At 48.0% G+C, this 25,000-nt stretch overlaps 10 protein-coding genes and 3 non-coding genes across 13 annotated transcripts in view; 7 read left to right on the top strand and 6 right to left on the bottom strand.

Annotated features, from left to right (window-relative positions):
- CNBG4570 (hypothetical protein) overlaps positions 1-2,263 on the top strand; it is a gene marked incomplete at both ends in the record, with an annotated part of 4,452 nt that extends 2,189 nt beyond the window's left edge. The window contains 2 exons of the mRNA XM_769064.1: positions 1-1,627; positions 1,689-2,263. The exon at positions 1-1,627 is cut by the window's left edge and continues 368 nt beyond it. Of these exons, the coding sequence (XP_774157.1) occupies positions 1-1,627; positions 1,689-2,263 (2,202 nt within the window). The remainder of the gene's footprint in view (positions 1,628-1,688) is intronic.
- Positions 2,264-2,802: 539 nt separating this feature from the next.
- On the top strand, positions 2,803-6,365 carry CNBG4560 (hypothetical protein; the record flags this gene model as incomplete). Its single annotated transcript, XM_769063.1, has 13 exons — positions 2,803-2,946; positions 2,993-3,100; positions 3,159-3,850; positions 3,889-3,977; positions 4,025-4,188; positions 4,235-4,465; positions 4,521-4,754; positions 4,797-5,055; positions 5,101-5,186; positions 5,236-5,473; positions 5,522-6,042; positions 6,098-6,145; positions 6,198-6,365. 13 exons carry the CDS (start codon positions 2,803-2,805, stop codon positions 6,363-6,365), a joined length of 2,982 nt encoding a protein of 993 aa, XP_774156.1.
- Positions 6,366-6,478: 113 nt separating this feature from the next.
- Positions 6,479-8,120, bottom strand: CNBG4550 (hypothetical protein; the record flags this gene model as incomplete). Its single annotated transcript, XM_769062.1, has 7 exons — positions 6,479-6,498; positions 6,549-6,787; positions 6,834-6,965; positions 7,012-7,193; positions 7,240-7,335; positions 7,383-7,659; positions 7,708-8,120. 7 exons carry the CDS (start codon positions 8,118-8,120, stop codon positions 6,479-6,481), a joined length of 1,359 nt encoding a protein of 452 aa, XP_774155.1.
- A 129-nt stretch (positions 8,121-8,249) lies between these two features.
- CNBGt050 lies at positions 8,250-8,340 on the top strand. Its single transcript is given in 2 exon segments — positions 8,250-8,286; positions 8,304-8,340. It is a non-coding gene; the product is annotated as a tRNA-Arg (tRNA).
- Positions 8,341-8,590: 250 nt separating this feature from the next.
- Positions 8,591-9,279, bottom strand: CNBG4540 (hypothetical protein; the record flags this gene model as incomplete). The annotated part of the gene is made up of 4 exons (XM_769061.1): positions 8,591-8,737; positions 8,780-9,025; positions 9,062-9,121; positions 9,163-9,279. The coding sequence occupies 4 exons, from the start codon at positions 9,277-9,279 to the stop codon at positions 8,591-8,593; spliced, it is 570 nt and encodes a 189-aa protein (XP_774154.1).
- A 947-nt stretch (positions 9,280-10,226) lies between these two features.
- On the top strand, positions 10,227-10,298 carry CNBGt040. The gene has a single exon. It is a non-coding gene; the product is annotated as a tRNA-Gln (tRNA).
- A 331-nt stretch (positions 10,299-10,629) lies between these two features.
- Positions 10,630-12,012, bottom strand: CNBG4530 (hypothetical protein; the record flags this gene model as incomplete). The annotated part of the gene is made up of 6 exons (XM_769060.1): positions 10,630-10,705; positions 10,770-11,137; positions 11,189-11,479; positions 11,527-11,636; positions 11,683-11,755; positions 11,806-12,012. 6 exons carry the CDS (start codon positions 12,010-12,012, stop codon positions 10,630-10,632), a joined length of 1,125 nt encoding a protein of 374 aa, XP_774153.1.
- A 243-nt stretch (positions 12,013-12,255) lies between these two features.
- CNBG4520 (hypothetical protein) lies at positions 12,256-15,387 on the top strand (the record flags this gene model as incomplete). Its single annotated transcript, XM_769059.1, has 7 exons — positions 12,256-12,522; positions 12,572-12,630; positions 12,678-12,700; positions 12,766-13,592; positions 13,642-13,731; positions 13,779-14,010; positions 14,063-15,387. 7 exons carry the CDS (start codon positions 12,256-12,258, stop codon positions 15,385-15,387), a joined length of 2,823 nt encoding a protein of 940 aa, XP_774152.1.
- A 1,073-nt stretch (positions 15,388-16,460) lies between these two features.
- CNBG4510 (hypothetical protein) lies at positions 16,461-19,695 on the bottom strand (the record flags this gene model as incomplete). Its single annotated transcript, XM_769058.1, has 11 exons — positions 16,461-16,962; positions 17,011-17,228; positions 17,278-18,016; positions 18,066-18,144; positions 18,194-18,428; positions 18,487-18,681; positions 18,735-18,853; positions 18,916-19,099; positions 19,140-19,383; positions 19,442-19,644; positions 19,693-19,695. The coding sequence occupies 11 exons, from the start codon at positions 19,693-19,695 to the stop codon at positions 16,461-16,463; spliced, it is 2,721 nt and encodes a 906-aa protein (XP_774151.1).
- Positions 19,696-19,881: 186 nt separating this feature from the next.
- Positions 19,882-19,953, top strand: CNBGt030. The gene has a single exon. It is a non-coding gene; the product is annotated as a tRNA-Gln (tRNA).
- A 1,487-nt stretch (positions 19,954-21,440) lies between these two features.
- CNBG4500 (hypothetical protein) lies at positions 21,441-22,612 on the bottom strand (the record flags this gene model as incomplete). The annotated part of the gene is made up of 4 exons (XM_769057.1): positions 21,441-21,667; positions 21,726-22,035; positions 22,094-22,324; positions 22,373-22,612. The coding sequence occupies 4 exons, from the start codon at positions 22,610-22,612 to the stop codon at positions 21,441-21,443; spliced, it is 1,008 nt and encodes a 335-aa protein (XP_774150.1).
- A 185-nt stretch (positions 22,613-22,797) lies between these two features.
- Positions 22,798-24,188, top strand: CNBG4490 (hypothetical protein; the record flags this gene model as incomplete). The annotated part of the gene is made up of 3 exons (XM_769056.1): positions 22,798-22,917; positions 22,980-23,336; positions 23,409-24,188. 3 exons carry the CDS (start codon positions 22,798-22,800, stop codon positions 24,186-24,188), a joined length of 1,257 nt encoding a protein of 418 aa, XP_774149.1.
- Positions 24,189-24,547: 359 nt separating this feature from the next.
- The window catches only part of CNBG4480 (hypothetical protein), a gene marked incomplete at both ends in the record, with an annotated part of 1,398 nt that continues 945 nt past the window's right edge, over positions 24,548-25,000 (bottom strand). Inside the window, one exon of the mRNA XM_769055.1 lies at positions 24,548-25,000. This exon is cut by the window's right edge and continues 614 nt beyond it. Within this exon, the coding sequence (XP_774148.1) occupies positions 24,548-25,000 (453 nt within the window).

Here is a 25,000-nt window from a genome sequence, read left to right as displayed (position 1 = left end):
CCTACTGCTACTGCTGAAAAGTTTGTTGTCAACTGGTTCGGCCAAAATGTTGAGAGGCCTGACACTCTCAAGGAGAAGAACCCTGCTGCCGCCGAGCATTGGTTCGGTATCCGGGACAGAATGTACCGGTCCGGTGACTTGGGTCGATATCTTCCTGACGGTCGAGTCGAGTGTACTGGTCGTGCCGATGACCAGATCAAGATCCGTGGTTTCCGTATTGAGCTCGGTGAGATTGACACCCACCTCAGTCGACACCCTCTTGTGCGAGAGAACGTCACCCTTGTGAGGCGTGACAAGGATGAAGAGAAGGTGCTTGTCAGCTACTTTGTTCCCATTGACGGCGATGAGCTTGAAGGCCTGATGAGCGCTAGCGAGGCTGCTGACGATGATGAGGAGATCGACTTGAAGACGCAAATGATTAGAGGTGTGAAGAAGTACAGGAAGTTGATCAGGGATATTCGAGAGTACCTCAAAAAGAAGCTCCCCAGCTACAGTGTTCCCGCTGTATACTTCCCTCTTCACAAACTTCCTCTCAACCCTAATGGTAAGATTGACAAGCCAGCTCTGCCTTTTCCCGACACCTCTCTTCTCGCCCCTGCTCCTTCCGCTTCCACCGCCGACCACACTCCCACCCAGAAGACCATCCACGACATCTGGTTATCGCTTTTACCTTCCCCTCCCCCCCACATCACCCTTGACGAAAACTTCTTTGACATGGGTGGTCACTCTATCCTTGCTACTCGATTAATCTTTGAAATCCGAAAGGCTTTTGTCGTCAACGCTCCCCTTGGTCTCGTCTTTGACAAGCCTACCATCGCTGGCCAGGCTGCAGAAATTGACTTGTTGAGGAATGCTGACCTTGGTGGCGCTGGCGACGGCGCTATCGAGGCCGAAAAGGCCGTTGATTATGCCAAGGACGTCGAGCTGCTCAGCAAGGAACTTCCTACTTTCTCCGCTCTTCCCGCCGATTTTGCCACCAAAGAGCTTACCGTCTTCCTTACTGGTGCTACCGGCTACCTCGGTGCCTTCATTTTGAAGGACTTGCTTTCTCGTCGAGTCAGGAAGGTCATCTGTCTCGTCCGTGCCAAGTCTGCTGATCAGGGTCTTCAGAGATTGCGGGACAGTGGTGAAGGCCGTGGTGTTTGGGACGAAGAATGGGTGAAGCAGGATCGTATTGAAGCTGTTATTGGTGATCTTGCCGAGGAGAAGTTTGGTCTTTCCCAAGCCGAATGGGACCGTGTCGCCGAACAGACAGATGCTGTCTTGCACAACGGTGCTATCGTCCACTGGGTCTACCCTTATCCCAAGCTTCGCGCCGCCAATGTCATCTCTACAGTCACTGCCCTCCAGCTCTGTGCCCAGCACCACAGCAAGCAATTCTCTTTCATCTCCAGTACTGCCGTTCTCGACGCCGAAGCATTTGTTGCCAAAGCTGACGAAGTCGTCCAGGCTGGCGGCAAGGGATTGTTGGAAAACGATGACCTTGAGGCTGGTAGGACTGGTTTGAACGCTGGTTATGGACAGAGTAAGTGGGTTGCGGAGAAGATCATCATGGAGGCTGGTAAGAAGGGCTTGTCTGGTTGGATCCTGAGACCTGGCTACGTCCTCGGTCACTCTCAGACTGCTGGTAAGTTATCGAATCGCCTTTGGGGTGATTAGGCTTGAAAACTGACATTGTTTACGCTCAGTTACCAACACGGATGACTTCATCTGGCGAATGGTGAAGGGCTGCGTCCAGCTGGGCCTTATCCCTGAGATCAACAATGCCATTATCTGCTGCCCTGTTGACCACGTCGCCCGTCTCTCCTCCCTCGCCACTCTTTCGTCCTCTGCTTCTTCCGCTTTCAACATCATGCACGTCACTGGACACCCCAAGATCCGATTCAACGACCTCCTGGGATCTCTCCAGTTGTACGGCTATGACGTCAAAAGAGTTGAATACGTCCACTGGCGAACGAGGCTTGAACAACACGTTCTCGAGACTCAAGACAATGCCCTCTTTCCCCTCTTACATTTCGTCCTCGATGACTTGCCTACAAGTACCAAGTCTGCCGAGTTGGACGATACTAACGCTCAAAATTTGGCTGCGGCTGCGGGCGAGGTGAGGACATCTGGTGTAACTGAGAAGGAAATCGGATTGTACATTGCTTGGCTAATTCGAGCTGGGTTCTTGGAAAGCCCTCAAAAGAAAGGCAAGTCGTTGCCAGTGTTGGAAGGCGGTGCGATGAAGGCGATTGGTAGGACTACTGCAGGTAGTGCTTAAAATTTGATTAGGACTAGAGAACTAAAATGATCTAGATGCAGTATTATGATTTGGATACTTTCGCAAAATGCACGGAGTATACTATTGATTCGAAGTATGAGGATAACCGAGAGAGAAAAAGGAACGCCGAGGGTGGTGGGGCTCTTTCACTTCTCGAGGACCAGCAGCTCGTTAACCACATCCTCTAAATTATTGCCAAGCTATTTAGAAGGATCAGCTGGCTGCTCAGACCAGACGTCGACGTTATTGGAGGAGTCTGCAGTGCGGTGTGCTTTTTTATACGTGGAAGAGCGAGAGTGTAGATCTCAGCTCTTTTCAAAAACGGCATCGCCTTCTTTCCACGTCATCACTTTCATTGATCTCGAACGAACAATCTGACTTTCCGATTGTTGTTACGCTTTGTTGAAATGACTTCCCACATGAAGGATGACAACAGAGCCAGGATCAGATTACAAGTGTTACCATTAATTATCCACTGATTGTCATCTAAAGATTGCCAGGTAGCTCAAAAGAAGCATAACGAACAAAGTCGTTGCAACATGTACTGGCCAACCGCGACAACTCGGCTTGTCGGCACACCTTACCCGCTAGACAAGGAACCTATCGCACACGCACGATCAAGCAGAAAAGGCAACTTCTTCGCCATCGTTACAAGAGATGGCCTCGGGGTTTGGGATGTCAGAGTAAGCATTCGTCAAGGATGGTGGAGTAGACGCTTACTCAGTGCAGCCAACTGTTATGCAAGCTGCTGTGTTGCGGTCGAAAACGAGTATCGACCGATTCGGCAGCAATGTGGATGTTTTCTGGGCTCATGATGGTCGAGGACTTATCGTTTTGGTGAGTAAAACATGGAATTATTCTTATCTTGGCGAGTCATATTGACATATCATTGTAGACGGATACTTCACACTTGCTCTTCTACCAACTAGTACCCTCGTCGCGTCCCTCGTATGATTCGCCGGGCCCATCAACACCCGGTCCAGGCGAAGGAGACGTCATCATGGGATGGGAACTTCGTGCTCTCGGTACTGCGTTTGTCATGGGAGGTTGCGAATCCGTACTCCCCCAGGCCCACAATATCATGATGACGCTTCGACATCCACCATCTATACTCTCTGTCCCATATCCAGCTCCTAGCCAACTGCTCACACCGCCTAATTCTCATTTCCCTCCTCCTCCTCTTGACGCAGCTACAGAATCCCAAATTGAGTGTGAGACTTGGGATCTTGGGAGCTCTCGAAGCTGGATTATTGGCAAAGAACCTCCAATACCTACAAAACTGACGGCACACAAGACACCGGGGCTGCCAATGTTGCACACTATGTTAACCAAAGATGGACGAGCATATGCTGTTTACCAGGCAAGCCAACTTATACATGTCTCAAGCAGCGAAGCGCAACGGACCCAGCTATCCGCTGGGCCCAAACATGTTGGGATAATCATATACCCGCCTCCCCTAGACCTGTCAAAGAAGATGGAGGTGCTTGATATCCAAAACATTAAGGCATCTGAAGATGCTGTAGAAGATAAGGCGGTGGAAATTTGCATTAACTTTAGATTTAATTTGATAGCTGTTGGTTTGGAAAGGTAGGTTCTGTATCACAGAGAGAAATGCTGACCGGCAGCGGTAAAATCAACATTGTTTCGCTCCTACCTTGGCCTTCTGCCCCCAAATTGTCGCATACTTTAGATCTACGTCAATCAGGCAATCTCAGTGAGTCCATCGGTTGTTAAGCGAGTTAATCACTAAACAAATGTAAGGGTCATCGCCCGGTCAAGTCAGGAGTTTAGCGTGGACGGGAGATGGGTATTGTCTCGCCGCAGGATATGAGCGCGGATGGGCGGCATGGAGTATGGGCGGCCGCTTGAATGGCTGGGGTGTACAGGATAAGGATGAATCTGAGGATTCTGGGGTGATCGATCTGGTGCGTTACGTTTACCTGCAACTCGGCAAAGCTAACTGTTTGACAGTTTTGGATTCCAGGAAACTTGGAACTGTTCGTCTTGCGACCTTACGAAAAAGGGAAACCTCAGATAGAGGTTGTCTCTTTTACAAAGAGCGCAACTACGAACCAGCCATCGCCCGATAACACTCGATACGCCTTTTTGCAGATGGACGATCGAGTCATGGTGTACAGAGGTGCCGATCAACCTGACATGAGTGTGATCAATCCCGAGTCTGACGTGTGGCAAAGCATCAAGGTTCATCGGTTGCACAGATTTTTACGGGCCACTCTGGCTGACATCTGTTTCGTAGATCCCAACCGCATACATTGCTACAAACTGGCCAATACGCTACGCTTCGATATCTTCCGATGGAAAGTTGATCGCAGTTGCCGGTCGTCGGGGTCTCACGCACTACTCGGCGGCGTCTGGGAGATGGAGATTATTCCAAGATGAGAGGGAAGAGCGAGATTTTACTGTTAAAGGAGGCTTGTTATGGTTCCACCACGTACTCATCGTTGCCGTAGATGCCGACAAAACCCATCAAGTCAGTATTAAACCAATTAGAGATCCAGCTGACATGTTGCAGATTCGACTCTATTCGCGCGATCTCGATTTGAGCGAGGTTTTACACTCTCAAACTCTACCGTCTCCAGTACTCGTCATGACTCTCCTTGAAAACTCTTTGTTGGTCTATACCGCCGATAACATGCTGTATCATTTCCTCATCCTTCCCACCCAGTCGAGCATCAAGTTGCATCTTTGCGGCAGTATAAGTTTCAGAGGTATCATAGAAGTGCCAACTAGAGTGAGAGCTCTGTCTTGGCTCATCCCGGAGGCGCAGAAGAGTAAGCAGTCTTTATGGTCTCATTTCAAAACTAACGGGTTTGTAGCACATGGTGATCCCGCCGATGATCTAATTGTGGCGACTATTATTTTCCTTGTGGACGGGAAGTTGGTCTTGTTACGACCACGTCGAGTAAGCATCAGCTCATGGGCCAAAATTACGACGGCTAACGCTCCTGAAGGCTCGAACAGATGAAGTACGATACGATATGCAGATCCTCGCTGATCGTATTGAAGCATACTGGACCCATCTTCAGGGTGTCGGCACTCTTGAAAACTCCCTGTGGGGATTTGACGGGCTGAACATGCGCATTTGGCTGGATGCGTTGACCATTGAGGCTACAAGGGTTGATCTCATGTCTGATGCTTATGAGAACGTGGAGGAGAGTGTCAAGTTGCGGCTTGATTTTTACCCTTTATGTGAGCCTCTCATGATAATTCATGCCAATGGCTGACAATATGCTGTAGCGATACTCATGGACAAGGGCATCATCATCGGAGTTGACTATGAATCTTCTACCCGTACTCTTCCTTTCCCCATCCACAAAACCTTCACGGGCACCCACCTCTTCCTCCCTCAATTCCTCCGCTATCATTTATCTTCGTCTCCTCCTTCTCTGGCCAATGCACTCATTTTGGCGCATCACTATCAGCCTTTGGTATACTTTGCCCATTCGCTCGAGGTGCTACTACATTCTGTCCTCGAGGATGAAGATTTGTCGAAATCAGACTCCAATAATGAGGACGGAAATAGCAAGCAAGGAAGCGTACTTGCGGCCGTCATCGTTTTTTTGGATTACTTCCCAGAAAGCCTCGACGTGATCGTCAGATGCGCGCGAAAAACTGAAATTGAGCGATGGCCAATGTTATTTGACCTTGTCGGAAAACCAAGATACCTGTTCGAAAAGTGTCTAAAGGATGGCAAGATTAGAACAGCGGCCAATTATCTGTTGGTGCTGCACAACTTGGAAGGATTGGAAGACGCCGATGTGAGCGGATACTTACATCAATGAATATCAGTGAGCAGAACTAATCCTGTAATAGGACACGATTCGATTGCTACGCCAAGCCATCGATGGGAAAGAGTTTCACGTGAGTAATGTTTGCCAGCGTTTGTCTCGGCTTATTTCTGATTTCGCCATAGCTTTGCAAAGAGCTTCTCCGATTCTTGCATTCCATTGATGATTCTGGTGATGCACTACGCATGGCTATTGCCAAAGTCGGCATCATTGAACCTGCTGGCACAGCGAGCGGCAGCGAGACACCCACAAAATCATCGCAACCTTCGACTCCAAAAAGGACATTGCTGTAAACGGTCTTAGGGAAGTTGCTGGCAAATGCTGTTATATGGGTTGCCGTCAATGGCACATGCATGCAGGACATTTGTCAGAATGCTCAAGGGAACGAACGGACCATATGCTGTATTTAAAAACCAACGAATTCAGCTACGATGATTGTCAGACTTATCCCAGGGATTATTCAAAAGATTACGTACACTCGTTGGTGCTCACTCCCCTATCTACCTTGTTCGAGAAGATCTTTTTGTACACAAACCTCTGATCGTACTCGCGCATAACCTCTGCCGAAAGTAGCATTCGATCTTTGACGAGTTGAGCGTATGATTGTGCCAGGTTGGAAAGGAGGAATGTGGTGGAGACATGAAGAACAGGGGTAAGGAAAGGGTTGATGTGCGTGAAAAGATGGGTAATGAAGGGCGCAGTTGGAGGGTATGCGCTATTGAGAGTATCAGCTGAATTCTAAAAAATAACAGCACACTTACCAAAAGAAGGCGAGACAAAATTCTGGTGGGTCCCAAACCCGCAAAGACTGGATCTTATTCTCAGCTTGACCAAGGTCCTTCAATGAAGGGGCATTCCCTTGCGGACGGCCGAAAGCTGAAAACACCGCATGGCTGTATAGCGTTAGATGATTACTTACCAAAAAAAAATTACACATACATAAGCAGCTTGATTATAAAAATGAGGGATCTGCCAGTAAATTTGAGAACTTTTGGGGCCCAGGGCTCCGCTTTGGCACGAGGTGCTGCCTCAAAGACCTTCTCGTCATCGTCGTCTTTGGCAGCTTTGAATTTGGGAGCGGGGACGGGAGAAGCATGTGGAGAGTGTACTGTCTCCTGCGCCTGTAAAATTTCAGCATGAATCAAGTCAAACACAGCCGTTACTTACATTTCTAAGCAACATGTCGTATGTTCTGAATCGAGTGAATAAGTAAATTGCGTTACCAACCGCCATTGCCATTAGCAAAAGTACAAGGATAGCCCTCTACACCAAATTATCAGCTTTTTCAATTAGTCGTACAGAAGGCTTACTACACGACCCCCCAATAGACCAGATTTTCCGCCCTTCTCCTCGTTCTCCCATTCATCCCAGCGGCTTGACACATCGTTTCGAGTACGACTTGTCCTCAAAACGCTCTCAAAGTCATCGCTTTTCGCCGCAAAGAGAGGGGCAACAAGCAGATAATGAACGACATGGATAGCTAACGCTATGGGATTTGCCATATGAGGATCTGGAAGGATATCCAGAATAGAAGCGGGCGTATGATATAAGAATTTGTCTGCAATTTTCTGAGGGAATCCAATGACCCTAGGACATGTCACTAAATAATTAAGGCTACAGCCTTCAACAACTTACCGTTGGTAGAGAGGCTTCTTCCTGATAAACTTCTTCTTCTTCGCGCTCGATTCTGCACCTCTCAGTTTCACATCCTCTTCAGCCCGTCGAGCTGCTTTAGCACTGGCCACCATGTCAAACGGGATACTAGCACTCTTGCTCAGACTTTGTGGCGGAGTGGATAACGCATAAGGGGAATAATGTATTATTGGTGTGGTCACCGGTGTACTAGTAGAGGAACCAACACTGCGATAGCGGCTGATGGACTCTCGGCTCGGTGTCGCAAACTTCTTTAAAGGTGTCCGAGTGGACCCCGATGGCGAGGGCGAATTTGGGTCTTCTGAAGCCACATTGCTTCTTGACAACTTCGAGGGCGGCTGAGCAAATGCGGGAAGGCTCCTTCGTGTGGACCTGGCGAGGGGTGATTGTGACATGCTGCTGGTATTGAGCAAGAATTGAAGAAGAATTAAGTGATCACTGATGTTTGGACAAACAACCAAAGCAGGTTGATAAAGAATGAGAAGTTTACATCATAGTAAACCATTGAAATTTACATTAAACAAGTCCGCGTAGCACAGTGGTAGTGCGCTTGACTACGATTCCTCCTTCTGGATCCGAATCAAGAGGTCGCGATTTCGAATATCGCCGTGGATTTCTTTTTGCTTTTGGAGTGTGTGTCTGAACTTAATATTTTATCCCAAGCAAAAATAGCGTGGCGTGCATCATTCTATTTGAAGACCAACGAAGAAGGCAGGTCTGTTCATTTGGGTAGTTTGTTTTTTTTAGCACGATCTATTCCTTTTGTTTCTCGCAATGGGCTGATATGGTCGGTTCGAAGCCCACCATTCCGATATCGTCCTATGCGCTACGTATACTTCAAGGTATTTAGATGACATGCGCCCAATTACACTATCCGACTCTCAATATCCTCCACTATTGTTCTAACACTTTCTAGTACGACCCATTCCCTTCTTTCCTTGTATTGCTTGATCACTCCTCCAATCCAGTCATCTCGTTGTGAGACAGTTGGAGCATTGACAGATGGTGGACACTAAATTCGTTGTTAGCACAAGATCTGGTATTTAGAACCAACCTTAAGATTCTTCATTATAGTCTCCCAGAACCCTCTCCAGCCCCATCCTGCATCCATTTCCAACAAGTTCTGCACTTCCTGAAACCACTCCTTCTCCCACTGATCATCTTTCGCGCCTAGTCGTTCAATGATCATGCCCTTGACGTCTGCTATTGAGTCCTCTACGCGATCTTGAGAGATACAAAGAGTTCGGTAAATGTGCGGCAGGGTGGGTGACGCAAAAAAATTGTGGTTGATCGATATGCACTGCAAATTAGCTGGTGCCGCCGCTGTAGGACGTACAAAGTCAAGGTTGACGACTTGATGATGCCACCCGGAAGGGACGAATATTATTTCACCCTCCTATTGAAAGTTAGAGATGACTTATTAAATGAATAACACACCTCTTGAATAACTTTTATCGCCCCTCCTTCTTCTTCTAAATGTCTCACATCGAATATCAACTCTCCATTTTCATCTTTGACCCGACCCAACTTGTCAGGGGGGAAAAGCCACCACATCTTTCGACCCACTACGTTCGCCGACCAAGAATAAGAGCCATAAACATCCCTATGCAGAGGCGTATACGTTAATGCTGGCCCGACATAGGTAAACCTGAAATCAGATGCGGAGGCCGAATTGCTGATGGGCTCCATTCGAGGCGATGGAGTATATGGAGGGTTGAGCCAGTCGTCTATCCTTCTTTCAATTTTTCAGCACTATCATTTAACAACACATGAAACCCACCTCTCAAGCATTCTGGCACAGAATACAGCTCGCCAACACCTTTACCCTCGCTTTCCAGCTCAGCCATAAGATGCCAGTCTTTGACATACAATCCACGCCCTTCTTCCGATTCTTGATTTTCCCAAAGGTCCAGCACTTCACCCAATGGCTTTTCAGTTCGTTCGAACTCTGAAAATTGGGGCTGAAGTGTATTTGCAACGGGCACTACGTGATGCGAGTATTGCCGAAGAGCCGGCAAGTTCGGTAAAGATGCTGTAGATTGAGTATTCGGTTTTCGAAATAATCCAGCGGCAGGCCAGGTAAATGTATTATTCGAAGACAAAAGGAATGGGGTATTCGGTATCAGATGGTTATCCTGCACAGTCATGAACATGTGAAGATAGGTACAAGTAATCGACTTACTAAGAAGTCGACGTAATTGAGATGGTCATAAGTAGGGAAAGGTCTAGGTGGTACGACCGATAGCATTCGATCTATCTCGATTCGTTGATCCGGTGTTGGCGAGAAAGATCTCATTTCAAATGATTATGTAGTTCCTGTATTGATTTTGAATATGAGTTGTCGTTGTTAAAGGGTCAAATAAAGGTTATAACAACCCCGCCTCTTCTACGTATATATAACAGTTGCATTCTTCATTTCCAAGTTATGCACGTTAATTGCTTTGATAAATTATTGTTTTTATAAAAAATATATGAATGTTCGTTTAATAGCGGTTATTACTGGCTTCTTAGTATAACGGTTAGTACATGAGATTCTGATTCTCGTGACCTGGGTTCGACTCCCAGAGAGGCCTGACATTTTTGCATTTTTGTTACTTTTATACCATCTTATCTGTCACAAGCGTCATGTCATTTAGCGTAACTGCCCGCTCCGGATGATGTTGGAGCGCGATTTCTATGAAAGCTTCCTTTTTCGGCCGTTTTCCAATCGAGACTCTACGGGAAGACGCATATTGGGTGGAACTTCAAAACATGTAAGCACCGTGCCGAAGTCTCCCTACGAGTATTGTAAACAGCACACTTGTAAACTATAAGCTGGTTCGCGTATGGTCGTAGATCCGTTTCACAATTGACAACCACATGCATTGCTTATCGCACTAATACTTTTTTCGTACTGCCGCCCGTCTATGAGAAGTCTTGAGCATCCAGCTCGCCAAGTAACATGTTTGTATCTTTTGATCCTGTCAAGATGATTGGTTCTCTGAATGCATACCAATCAGCGACTTTGCCTCTCGATATCGGAAACAGAATTAATAGTGACATACCTAGGATGGAAATCCACGCCAGTCACAGTTCCCTTATGCCCCGGAAGCTTGTACAGCACCTTGCCCGTCTCAACTTCCCAAACAGTAACGGTCCTATCTCCACCTCCTGCCGCTATTCTTTGTCCGCCATCATGTCTTGTCCACGCACATCGTATGAGGGTTTGCTCAAAACCTGCTGGTGCGCCGGTGAGAGATCTGTACACGCGCATGGGGTCGGAAGAAAAGGGTCGGACGTCGTAGATGATGAGAGCAGAATCGAGAGCATAGGAGGCGAGGTAATGGCCGTTAGGCGAGAGAGAAAGGGAAACAATGGTATCGGTGTGGCCGTGAAGCGTGTAGAGAACTTTGTTCGTTCGAAGGTCCCATACCTACAATCTGTCAGCTTCAGGACTGAAATAACTCGCGGGGGTATAACCTACCTTGATGGTGTTGTCAACTCCACCAACGAAACACTGGTTCCCGTCTGAACTCCATTCCACAGCTGTCACTGGACAATCTCGCTCATCATCAAACTCTGCCACAGGGTCTTTCCCATCCAATGCAAAATCCCAGACACGAGCAATCCCATCATCACCACCTGTCAACACGAGCTCTCGACCGCCAGAGATGGTGACGGATATAGAGTTTAAGGGGCCATAGTGTGCAGAGTAGCGGGAAATGCGTTCACCGGTACGTAAGTCAGTAGATATGAGAGTGCCGTCTGCAGCACCCTAGTATGTTGTCAGTGATGATTTGTGAAAGCGCATGATAGACTGACAGAGTAGATAGTTTCAGAGTCGAGGGAATAGGCGATATCAAGGATAGCGGTCTTATGGACGTTTGGAAGGATACCGTAGTTGTCGTGTGGGGGATAGGACTTCCACAAAGCTACAGGATTGTAAGAGATAGGCATCCAAGTAATATCTTAACTTACAAATACTGCGGTCCACCGAACTAGCCGCAAGAGTCTGTCCTGAAGGGTCAAACACACAAGCCGTAATCTCGCCCTGCTTTTATCAGTTTCATCCGCGTACGTCGTCAATATTTGAAGACATACACCATGAGCAGCCGACAATGACACGATAGGCGCTTCAAGACTACTCGTCCTCTTGACACTCCTTATCAAAGCGTTTTTCCGCTGTCCTTCTCCTGAAGAAGCAACGGTCATGACCATGGTGTTTTCGTCGGCCTCATCCTCCACTCGAGCACGTTTCGAGAGGGCCATTCCTGGGCCTGCTGTCGGTGGCGACTTCCTGACGGACATGGCGGGCAGTTTGTGATAAGAAATAATAAATATTTCCTCGGGCAAGATGTGTATAGTAGATGTGTCAGTGCAAGCAATAGTGGTGAAAACGACCTCACATGGAAGAGTGACGTGTTAATTTGATTCCGCTCCCCTCACAACAACATCACCACCGCCAACCACCACCATCACCGCCAGCAGCGGCGCCACAGTACAATAATTAATAGTCGCTGACAGAATCAAACTCTCCATGCATGAGACACGATGCAGACCCCAGCGCATCATGGCCACCGACTACATGGCCACGGGGCAGTCATCAGAGAGGACTTCTGTAGCTTCTGCGGAGGTACAGACGCCATTAACAAGCAAGGCGTCCAGGAAACCATGGTCAGCTGCGCGGCCTGTGGACGGAGTGGCCATCCGACATGCCTGAACATGCTTACTCCAAAGCTCAGGAAGCGGGTAATGATGTATGACTGGCACTGTATAGAGTGCAAGACGTGTGAGCAGTGTGCAATCAAAGGTGACGATGTGAGTACTATTATCTCGTCCCGCAAGCACATTGCGCTGATGAAAGTAGTCGCGGTTGATGTTCTGCGATACATGTGATCGTGGATGGCATAGCTACTGCCTGAACCCGTACGTGTATTGCTAGAAATATGCAAATGAGTACTGACTTATTGCAGGCCACTGGCAAAACCACCAAAAGGTATGTTGTTGACAGTAGATACGCGTGTATTGACGCGTTATTGACGCGAACTGGCTGTGTAATAGGTTCATGGCATTGTCCAAAATGTTTATCACCACCTGCAGTCTCATCAGGATCTATTAGCAACCCCAGATCAGCTACCCGACCCTCAAAGTTACACCCACGCCCTTCAAAACCAGGCAAAGCTCGACCAGCCAACACTCCCAACACCTCTAATAATCGTCGTCGGCCAAAACAATCATTAGCAGGAGACGATGCCTTGTTTACTAGCCACCGTATCAAAGTCAAGGTACCGAATCCTAATTATCAATACAGGGATTCAGAAGAAGGAAGAGGAACACCTATGATTGTACGACTGAAAGTACCCAAAAGACCAGTCGAAGAAGAGCCGGAAGAAAAGAAAATACCGTATGGAGGGGTCATAACAGGTGACGACGCAGATACTACTCGGACAAAGATAACAGAAGCAGATAAGGAAGCGTACCAGATGGCAAAGAATGCAGCAGAAAAGCAACTCGGTGGTCCTGTCCCTACAAGGGAAACGCCAGGGCCCGGCTCACCTCTGCCCATGGCATCACCTAGCGGTAAAACTACACCTTCTTCAAAGTTCCCAGCCACAAGCAGACCTCTCCGAGACCGACTACTCCACCAAACCTTACCCGACGCGCACCCATTCCCTTCCACACCAGGCACAACGCAAGAAGTGGTTCCTTGGACAGGGAGCGCAAGATTAGAGAAAATCAAAACTATTAGGTTTGGGCCGTATGATATCAACACATGGTACTCTGCGCCATATCCCGAAGAGTATGCATATGTGCCGGATGGGAGGTTGTGGTTGTGCGAGTTTTGTTTAAAGTATATGAAAAGCGGATTTGCTGCGACGCGGCATAGGGTATGTCTCTTCAACATCATAGTGCGATGTGCACTGACGCGGTATATAGTTGAAATGCAAATCAAGACATCCGCCGGGAGATGAGATCTATCGCGAAGGTGCTGTCTCAGTTTTTGAAGTGGATGGACGCAAAAACAAGGTAGGTCTCCTGTCCTTTCCATTTTATCTCATTAACTCCTTTACTAGATCTACTGTCAAAATCTTTGTCTTCTCGCCAAGATGTTTCTCGATCACAAAACGCTCTATTACGACGTCGAACCGTTTCTTTTCTATGTCATGACCGAAGTCGATGAATTAGGCGCTCGATTTGTCGGATATTTTTCAAAGGAGAAGCGGAGTATGGACAACAACGTTAGTTGTATCATGACCCTGCCGGTGCGACAACGTAAAGGATGGGGTCAGCTTTTGATTGATTTCAGTGGGTCATCATTGCCTTTTTTTGTGAGGAGCAATACACTAAGTGTGTACAGGTTATCTCCTATCGAAGAAAGAAGGACGAACAGGTTCGCCTGAAAAACCACTTTCTGGCCTAGGAGCCGTCTCATACAAATCCTACTGGCGTCTCACTGTTTTCAAATACCTCCTCAACGCCATCTCTCCATCTTTCAACCATACTCTCGAACTACCCCCCGTCCCAGACGCCACACCTGGTCCTACATCCGAATTGGACTTCAACTCTAACACAGAAACCAAACCCACTCCTCCTCGCATAACATCCAAAGACATATCCAAAGCTACTAGCATGACGCTAGAAGATATTTTCACCACGCTATCTGCTGAAGGAATGATCAATGTTCTGGATGACCTGACGGTCGATGCGATAGGGAAAACACCAAACAGTGCTCGAACAAGAGGTCGGAGCCGGGGTCGTCCGAATGTAAATCGTCGCAAGGCAGATTTGAATGGCTCAGGTACGCTTGATCCCCAAATACATCAGGATGAAGACGATCATGTCAAGCTACCAAAACGGTATGAGATTTTGCTGGATAAAGCGTATCTTCAAGCGGTGGTGGAGAAACATGAGAAAAAGGGGTACTTGAAGCTTGCACCGGAGAGATTGAAGTATCACCCATTCTTGGTTGCTAGACAGACTGAGGAACCGGAGAGTGGTGGAAAGAAAGAGGATGAGAACGAGGAAAATGGGAATGAAAAAGATAAGGAAAGGGAGGATGAGAGCGAAAATGGAGTCGTGAGGTTTGTGGACTCAATTGCCGAAGCAGCGCATATCATCGCCCAATCGCACGCGCATTTTCATCCTGTTCCATCCTCTACAATATCCCGCACATCGCATCATCCCGTCTATCCTACACCAACCCCGAATCACAACTCGATCCCCAATCGCAATACTACATCACCCGCGAGAAATTTGCGTAAACGCAAGTCTGATGTTGTGCTCGAAACACCCGTGAGAAAGTTGAGAAGTCGGGATAACATTCGAGAAGGAATGGGAACGTCGCCGAGGACATTGCGTATGAGGAATGCTGTGGCGCTGGGCGAAGGAATTGCAGAGGGGGAAGAGGAAAACCAAGGGCTTTCCAAGTTGAATCAATTACCTGTCAAGCCTGTTACCCAATTCGCTGATGGCGAGATTCCTATCGACCCAGCGCTTCTCGAAGAAAGTATCACTCTTGACCCTAGTATGTATGGTAGTGTCGGTGAAGAAGTCTACGACAACGATGCAGAAGGGGAAGAATATATCGGCGAAGATGACGATGCAGAAGGAGAAGAGTATATTGGGGAAGAGGAAGATGCAGAAGGTGAGGCGGATGAGGAGTATATTGACTATGATGTTTGATTAGGTCATTCTTTTGTACAAGTTTCGGGCTTTGGGTTGCATTGACCCTATATATAATCGTCGTGCATGGTATGAATGTGTAATATAGTAGCGACCATATATGTGAAGCACTATTAGGATAACATGGTAAACCAGACAGCAACATCGTAGGTAGCGAACGAGGAGTCGCCGCGAAGACATGTCGTCGTTATTCTCTTGCACTCTTCGGCTGGTTCAGTCGTGAAAGCCCCATGGGTACAGGTAGCTGAAGTATGTTCTATTTTGGTAGCCAATGTTGCAGATCAGCAAGCAAACAGAGAAAATCCTTTGTCAGTCCAGAAAATGGGGGTTGTTAACCCACAATACATCTTCTCTCCTCTCCTTAATTATTGCATTGGCGACCAGTTAGTAGGGATGATCATCAGACAATCATGGTTCAATCAATGATTCCTGTGCATTCCACCATCACCATCCTGTCATCCTCTTTGAGATTGGCAAAGTACGCAGGGAAATAAATATTATAAAGTGCGTCGGGCCTTCATACCTGCCTTGTCTTCTATCTCGGTAGAAGAGTAGTAATAGGAAAGTCACGACTGAAGCAAATGCAATGAAGCCCCAGGAGGAATCACCTAATAAACAGCATGAAGCAACTGTACCTTCCCAACCACCACTGCTTCTTCCTCTAGATAATCTATCCTATATGCTTTCAACTTCTCAAAATCTCAACCAAAACCATGCGCCATTCAACTTCTCTTGCTTTCAATGATATGAATGAATGTGTATCCAATCATTACTGTCGCCGCTAAAGGCCTTGGCGATAAGCGACGGGCCAGAGGCATATCTAATCCCTCCAAGAACACGGAAGGCGAAGAACAAGGGCAAAAAATCGCCGAATCGAAAATAGAGACTAATACTCGTACTGGCTAACGTTCTGCGGATGCTGCTTCTCTTTCAAATTAAACATAAAAAAAGATATAGGCCATGTTTCGTAGTACACATATCAGAAATTAGTGTCTCATCAAGTACAAAGTACTTGAACGCATTATTTTGGATCCATTCTACTACACATCCTACTCTCCTTCGAGATCTAGTATTCATACAACACCACCCCCCTTTCGCCTCGGTCCACCCGAACTATACTTATTTCTCTCTGTGGCTTCATCCCTCTCCGCGGCCGCAGCAGCTGCTCTTGTCATTCTTCTCGGCGTCCCTTGTGTTTGATCTCGAATAGCGGTGATGGAAGGTGTCACAGGCGGTGCAACCTTAGGTTGAGACTGGATACCGCCAGAACGAAGAATGGGAGGGGGTGGAGGAGGAGGAAGAAAATCAACGGAGGCCGGTTGCCAGGCCGATGATGATGGGTGAGGAAGGAAAGAGAGGGTCTTGGGCGGGGATTCACGGCGAGCAGGTGCTGAAGGGGCTGGTGAACGCACGGGAGATGATGAAAAGGAAGATGGAGCGGAGGGCTGGAAGTGTGAAGGAGACGGTGAGAAGGAGGGTTGGAATGATTGAGGCGAGGGTGACTGATACCTCGGTTCAGGTTGTTGCTGAGGTTCAGAAACGTTCATTTGTTGTTGGAATTGTGTCGTCATTTGTCTACACCGACATCAGCCGACAGAACAGAAGAAAGAGGACATCACTTACCCGACATCAATTCGCCTAGTATTGAGGAATTGCCCGCAAGCGGCTTTGAAACCATGGAGCATCTCCGCAAAACTGTTATAGAATTTGATCCCTTCCTCAGCGTTATCCACAATCTCCCTCCATTTCCAATACGCAAGATCCATATCCTGCAGTCTTCTCTCGCGCTCCTTGATGATAGGGTCATCCTTGCGCTCCGAAAGGAAACTTTCGTTTTGCGTCTGAGAACAATGTCAGCTTCCACGTCAATTTTTGAACAAGAATACTCACGCGAATCTGCTCTAACAGCTCGTCATGCTTCGCGACTTCTTCATCCATCTCTCTCTTCACTCCCATATACTTTTCAAGGCCTTTTTCGAACAGATCCTCAAACCATTCAGTCTTGACATCTCCGCTTCCACCATGGGCAAGCTTCGCCGCCTCCTTCAGGACCTCTGGACGGATATCATCGGCAGCCGATATCTGTCGAGCTTCCCGTACAAGCCGGGCTCGGTGTGCGATGCGATCGTCGAGCTCTTCCAAACTTGCTCGCAAAGGCCTTACTGACGGAGGGAGCGATCCGGATGGAGATGTTGTCCCTGGAACATAATCCTCCATCTCCATCTCTCCGGCAGCAAGGATCCCAACCAAACGTGCCCACTCTTCCCACTTTGCCCTTACAGTTGCGTCGCTCCCACCAGCTTGTTTGATCGTCGCCTCATACTGCTCCGCCATTTGGATCAAAGGCTGATTGGCAACGTGCGATGGCTGTCTAGTCTGCTGAAGCTCAGGTTGACGGGCAATCAGTGACTCGTTTTCGGTAGCTTCTTGGTCAAGGATATCCATAGCTTCGTTTAGGCTTTGCACATTGGCGTGAGCAAGGCGGTTGACTTCGTCGAGAAGGGAGCGGATTCGTTCGATGCCGCCGGAAGAGGCGACCTCCTCGGATTTCTTGAGGAGAGAAGGAGGGAGTCCAACAGGCCGATCCAGTGCTTGTATCGAGCCAGGGAGGTTAAGCGATTGTAAAGTGCTATTTGATACATAAGTACGATGGTCAATCACTACACAAACAAACATACCTGGCGGCGAGACCATCAAGCTCCTCTCGCTTGCCATCCAAATCTCTCACAAGAGTATCCTTTCTATCATCGTAGATACCTGCATTTCATTAGCGCCTTGGCATTGTGTCTCATTTATATATACTTACTGAGAGCTAGGTGTACTCCATACGGCACCAGACCGCTGAAGAGAGGCTCCATTCCAGCCTTTCCACCCATCAACCAAGCCACTGGCTCGGCGACTTCCGCAGGTACATTGACTTTAACCATTCCCACGCCGACGATCGGGGCGAGCTGGTTGGCCGGGGGAATAGGCTGAACGTAGACAAGGTCGTTGTCTCTGACAGCACGTTCAAGTGAAGACTTGATCGCTGCGTGAAGTTGCTAGATGTTTATTTTCAGCTATAGAGATAATTTGTGAGTAATATTACAAAGAGCCAACCTTCAAATCCGAAACGACAGAGTCGGCCACGCCTTTCCGAGCAGCATCCAAACCTTTCTTCGCCAAGCTTTCGGCCACCTTTAACCTCCCAATCTCTTCTCCGTACCGGCTTTTCTCAAGGTCTTCTTGGCTTAAACGAAATTGAGCAGCAGCCTCAAAATGCATTTGCTTGACATTCATGTGTGCCGTCCAATTCTGACCGGTAGAAACTATGTTAGCGAAGAAACTTGCCAGCTAATCAGACTCACCAAAGGGAAATAGGAAGACGAAGGGTAATCCGTCCCATTCATGGAAGCCAAAGCAGCCTTGTAGTATTCCGACACCTTCATTGAAAGCTTCCCAATCAGACCATTCTTGTAGGTTCCCTCTGTCACAACCGTTTAGTATGTTCACAGAGAAAGTCAGGGACCAGCATTGCGCATAACTTACGGAGGACAGCCTGCTGCCAATAGCACTCCTGAGCCTCAGCAAGCACGAATTCCTTGAGAGTGCCGAGGAATGATTCCGTCATATCATATCCTGCAGCTTGAGGCGATGAGAGTTCAGATCGAAGGGTAGGAAGAACAGAGGTGATAAGGTATTCGAGAACACCTGCTGCTGCCTGATGAACGACCTGATCAGCATATATTTAACCCTGAGATAGTAGGGCTTACAGTGAGATAACCCAAAGCTCTTTTAATCCCTTCTGCTTCTGCTCTTCTTTCAGCCGCGGCCATAGAAGCATAAAGTGCCGTCATGTTAAACAGAACACATGCTCTCTCGAACGTCAGAGAGGAAAGCGATATAGGTGCGTCTGGACTGAGGGAAAATGTAGCTGGGAAAGGAAGATAGTAGGCGAAGGGAAGATTGATATCGGAAGGGAACTTCGTGGAGAGGAATGCCAGCTGCGCATGATATCTGAATTTGTCAGTATATCAGTAAAAGTATTCGACGCTCTGTTTTATAAAGCACTCACCTCATGAATGCTCTTATAATCTCAGGATGCGCTTCAAGTTTAGCCTCCACCCAGTCTTTCCTCATTCCCACAAGAACATCCACATCTTTCCTGAATGCTTCCGAATGGGTATCTCTGAAGTGAGCTGAAATGTAATCCAGAAGATGTTTGGCGAAAGAAGGAAGAGGAGTGGCTGCCTTCGTGGGGATCGGAAGGAAATTTGACTGTACAAACAATTAGCAATGGATCGTACTGACTAGAAAACGGCTAACCATATCGATCGTGAAGAAGTAGCAAAATGGAAGTTTAGACGTGACACCAGAAAGCGAAATCTATACGATAGCAGAAGTTGTTAGATACGTATTCGTCATCGGAATGCTTAGGACATATCTGACGTAATGTCCTATGTAATTCGCAAACGGACTGAAGGACATCCAGAAGCTGATAGATCAGCTGAAAACGGCTTCTTAGTATAACGGTTAGTACATGAGATTCTGATTCTCGTGACCTGGGTTCGACTCCCAGAGAGGCCTGATATTTTTGTTGTTCTCGCTGGTCGTTAATTTTTTTTGGTTTTTTTATGACAAAGCTCCTGATCTGTGCCCTAGCATAATGCGATGACTCATGCTCAGTTTAGCAAAATACCCACGCAACGAACCAAGCATTACTCGCACTCACATGATTCTAGGACGCATGGCGATCTTAGGCACATCATCACGTTGTAATAGACTAGTTCGTTGCATAATAGAAGAAGAAAGAACCAAGAAACAGATCCCTGCATTTGCGCGTCCCTGACCTCGTCCTTCCTACGTAGGTACAGCCATCACCACGCCTCCATCTGCTTACACGTAACTCCAACATCCTCAACATGCTTTTCCTGATACAATGGGTCAAAGGGTCGACCCTCAAGGTACCTCTACCTTTTCTTATTTACTCCACCAAGTAGCTTTGTCAAGCGCCTGGGCGCGGCCTTGACGCTCGCCAACTCCATCTCCAGAAGCGCGTTCCTCGCTATCAACTTCTCGTTGGTTTCTACAAGTTTGAGCATGGCGGCGTGTTGAAGTCTAGGTTATCTATGATGCACGAAGAAAGAGAAGAATATCGGATCGTACAAAAAAGTGTGAAATCGTCCAATCCTTCCTCGCTTGTCCTGAACTCTTCCCCTGAGCCTCCACCACATCACACGGACTGCCGCACCCTATCACCCTCTCCTCGCATCTTGAATCAGCTTTCATGCAGATGCGCACATTGATAGATGATAAATGGAAGAACTGTGTTAGATAATAGGTAAAAGGCTCTGCGCGTCTTTGGAATGTCTGCTTGTAGACGTCCGAGTTTTTTGTAAGAGAAAAAACGTGAATGTATGGTATCGCGATGTCGTTGGATGAACCGCAAGTCCCAAATTGACGCCCAATTCTCCACCATAGACCACTTCTGCCTGTTCGACGACATGTCTCGGCGTCAAGAGGGCGCATTGCTCAGCGTATTCGTCGATCTTTTTCACCAATTCCTCTTTCTGCATGATAGAGAGGTGTCGAGGGGCCGAAGTCGTATGGGACGCGTGTACGACAGTGTAACAGCCGTAGACGATGTTTTTGAGACTCTGCATAGATCTGCGACTTTCTGATAGCTGTCACGGGGTTGTTTTCTTGTGCTCAAGTGCGAGAGTCATACAATCAGTCATTGTGGAGGTATAAGATTGATGATATGTATGGTATAGGGACGTCTGAGCGAACATCCAAATTGCCATGCGTCCGAAAATCACGTGAGTACGAGCACTGTACATACTTCTTGATCTTACATGATGTAGAACAATGATACTTGCGACTGCGTTGAGACGCTCTGGACAACTTACAGTACATCCATGCACGATCTCTGCAACCCCGTTTCGCTTAAGAAGTTAAGAAGTTAGACCGCTACGGTTGCTGTTCAAACTCCATGGCTTTACCCCTTTTGGCACTTCATCGTAAAGCAAAACCATCTCAAAATCCAGCAATGAGAGCCAGTAAAATGCGTTCTATTACGACACATAATACCCCTTCGCCTCAAGCTCTTTCTCCACTTTGGCCCTGAAAGATCTCACGGCAGAGTCGGCTGTCATTCGCCAGATGGGTACACCGACGGAGCTAACGATAAGCCAGAGTGTGTCGAGTAAAAAATTATTGGTCGGCACACCACCGTTGGAACGTAAGCGGATAGGTTCGGTGACCAGATTGTCTGTGATTTGGTAGTAGCCCTTCTTCAAGCCTGATCGGGGCCTAATCAGTTTTCTTCATCTTACATAAATGTAAGAAAATAGACGCACCACTTTCCAAAGCCGCCGCACAGACTTCCGGGGTGATAGGCGTATCCCCTTCTTCAATCTTCTTTGTCACAGCTGGCTTTGTCCTATTTTCCGCATCGAATCCAGGGCCGCTGATACCACACGGTAAGAAGATGTGGATATCAATATTGTGCAGTAACATTTCTGAGCGCAGAGCATCTGAAAGGCCGCGAAGAGCGTATTTGGCAGGAGAGTAGGATGAGTATCCGGCAAAAGAGACGTAGGAGAGGAAACTGGCGACAAAGATGATTTTGCCAGTACGGCGTTGTTTGCTCATCATCTGGCATGCCTCCTGTCATTTCTTCCATGAGCTTTTCCCCAAAGAATCCAGGAAAACAGACGAAACACACGTGAGCGGTATAAGCCGATACCCAGTACACACCATCAAGTCCATCTTTCAACTCTTGCTTTGTCGTTTCAACGAACAGTTTCGGCCGAGAGAATCCAGCACAGAGGTAGACATAGTCAGGCGCTTGGTCTGCGTGTGGCTTGCACGCAGCGTGGATAGCGTTAGTAGAGGCGATAGGGGACGTGAGGTCTGCGGCGATGCACTGGATGATCTGGCCCGGTGCTGCGATTGCCTACATTATAATCAGCTCGGGCGCTCTTTGTTTACCCTCTAAACTCACTTTGAGTTCCTCAACCACACCTTCCGCCTTTTTACTATCTCTCCCGACAATCGTGACATGCGCTCCTTGCTTCACCAGCCGCTCCGCAAGAGCCTTGCCCAACCCCGACGAGCCGCCTGTGATGTAACAGTGTTTCCCTCGAGGGTCGTAGTTCGATTTCCGGAATGGCCAAAAGGGCATCGCGAAGTAGGTGCCTATTATTAAGATTGCCGATAAGAGGAGCGCCAAAGGGGTGGGCATTCCTTGTTGCCTTATATATGGGTGGTTTGAAACGGAAAGGGGGGATAACGAAGGTCGTTTGATGGCCAAAAACGAAAGGCACTCCAAAGCTCAGTCGTGCCTGGATACGACGCAACTGCCCGGCGGACCACTGTGATAGACAACTTTTTTCGGTGTTGTTGTGACAACTTTCTGTCTATTCGACAATGCCGAAACCGATTCCTCAGCCAGTCGCACCCTTTTCGAACCCCCACGAGGACGAGGAGCGAACAGTCCACACAGTCTACGAAGCTATCGCTCCTCACTTCTCCCAAACGAGATTCAAAGTCGGTTCAACTCCTTCTGCCACTTGGTCTAAACAGACTAATGTTCCCACTTTCCCATCTAGCCATGGCCGCTGATCGCCCAATTCCTCTCCACGCAACCACCCGGATCCATCGGCCTCGATAGTGGGGCAGGAAACGGCAAATACTTGCCCGTAGCGCACCAAGCGGGATGCGAAATGATCGCATTAGATCGGAGCTCGGGCCTGTTATCTCATGCTCGCAAAATGGGTTTCGGCGGGCTCAACGCAAACAGGCAGGAAGATGGTAGAGAAGAAACAGGGGACGGGAATCAAGTGGCCGAGTGTGTGAGAGGGGATATGGGGATTGATGCTTGGCGAGCGGGGGTGTTCGATTTTGTAATTTCCATTGCGGCCCTTCATCATCTCTCTACTCCCGAGCGGAGGCAGCATGCCGTCCAAGTGAGTCTTGCCTGTCTTGCCTGTCTTGCCTGTCTTGCCTCTTCAGCCAAGAGATACTGATCAAATTCATAGATCATGCTCCGACCGCTTCGCTTATCAAGTCAGCCACCGTACGGAAGGTTCATGATCTACGTCTGGGCGTATGAGCAGGGAGAGAGTAGTAGACGAAAAATGGGGACTGCAGTTTTTGACGCTGCGTCTAAACCTGATAACGAGTTTGCTTCCAGTGCCGTCTCTCCATTACAAGAGAAAAAAGAGGGAGAAGAGCAAGGAAAAGAGAAAATACAAGACGTGCTTGTACCGTGGGTGTTGGCACCTAAGAAGGGAGAGACTTTCAAAAAGTCAAAACAGCCAAAGCAACCCAACCCCAAACAACCCAGTCAGTCTAAGAAAAGGCAACAAGATCCGGACGAACCTATATCAGGGATTGAGTGCCTTCACATTGATTCTCCTTTCCAGCTCTCAGGATCTAAACCGCAAACGGAAACTCTTCTCTCTGAACCAACGAACTTATCAGAACCACAACCAGAACCACAGCCAATCCCCAAACCAGAACCCCAAGTATTCCACCGCTACTACCACCTCTTCACAGCTGGCGAGCTGCAATCCCTCGTCGAAGCTGCCGGTCGGGCAGAGGGATTTCGTGTCATATCATCTCAAAGCAGTGGGGATGACGGAAATCAAGCCGATACTAAGGGTAATGAGAGGGACGGAATCGAAGGGAGCGTAGTAGAAAGGGAAGAAGTAGGGGGGAAATGGGAGGGAGGAGAGGAGGGAAAGTGGTTACGCGTTAGAGGAGTAGGATGGGAGATGGATAACTGGTGGTTAGAAGGTGAAGTCGGGAAATCATAGATCATGCCACCTCCTCTAAACAAGAAGTAATGCCAAACTTTTAGCGAAGAGTTCCGCAGAATTTTTGGCAGGTCTTTGTTCGTTCATGCATATCGCCCATTGCGACGCCCAAACCCAAAAAAGATGACTTATGCTGATGGAATGCTAAATGCTTTCTATGCTACAATCCCCTTGTCCTATTCCCTCCCCTATCCTGCTCTCTCCATTTCCTTCTCCATGTCATTCTCCTTCTTACATCCGCCTGGCGTTTGGTTTCCCTCTTCCCCTCCACCTTTGCCCCATGTTCATGTCCGTTCCCTCCGACCCTCATTCTCAACACAATCTTCGGGCACATCCTCAAGACGTTGGGGCAAAAAGCCTTAGATCATAGGGTCATCTCCCAAAAGCTCCTTCTTCCTCGTCTTCATCCAGCGCTTCACCACTCCAATCTCCTTCACTCCTCCATCCCATCCTCTTTTATTTGATCCATGTATTCCGTACGATCTGGTTCCAAGTCCAAGTCCAACCCCAGGCCCATGCGGGAACGGCCCAATTCCCTTCCATGCGGATGCGGATTGAGAAGACCCGACAACCCTCAGAGAATTGATGAAAGCCTTCCCAAACGGCCTCACCACTTTATCCCACTCCCATTCTTTCTCTTCGCGCGTCGCTTCAGGGAGAGTGGGGGAGGAAGGGGTGAGGTGGGGGTGGAGGGTTTGGAAGAGCGTGAGGATTTGGTGTGGGGTGGGTGGTGGAAGCAAGGGGTTCGAAACGGCATCAGAGAAAGAACCGGAATTGGAAATTGAATCTGATTGTGCGTAAGAAGGTCGTGG

The sequence above is a fragment of the Cryptococcus neoformans genome, chromosome 7, assembly GCF_000149385.1.
Source record: "Cryptococcus neoformans var. neoformans B-3501A chromosome 7, whole genome shotgun sequence".
NCBI lineage: Eukaryota > Fungi > Basidiomycota > Tremellomycetes > Tremellales > Cryptococcaceae > Cryptococcus > Cryptococcus deneoformans.
Note: the sequence above shows the minus strand (reverse complement) of the source record. Positions and strands in the feature narration are given on the sequence as shown.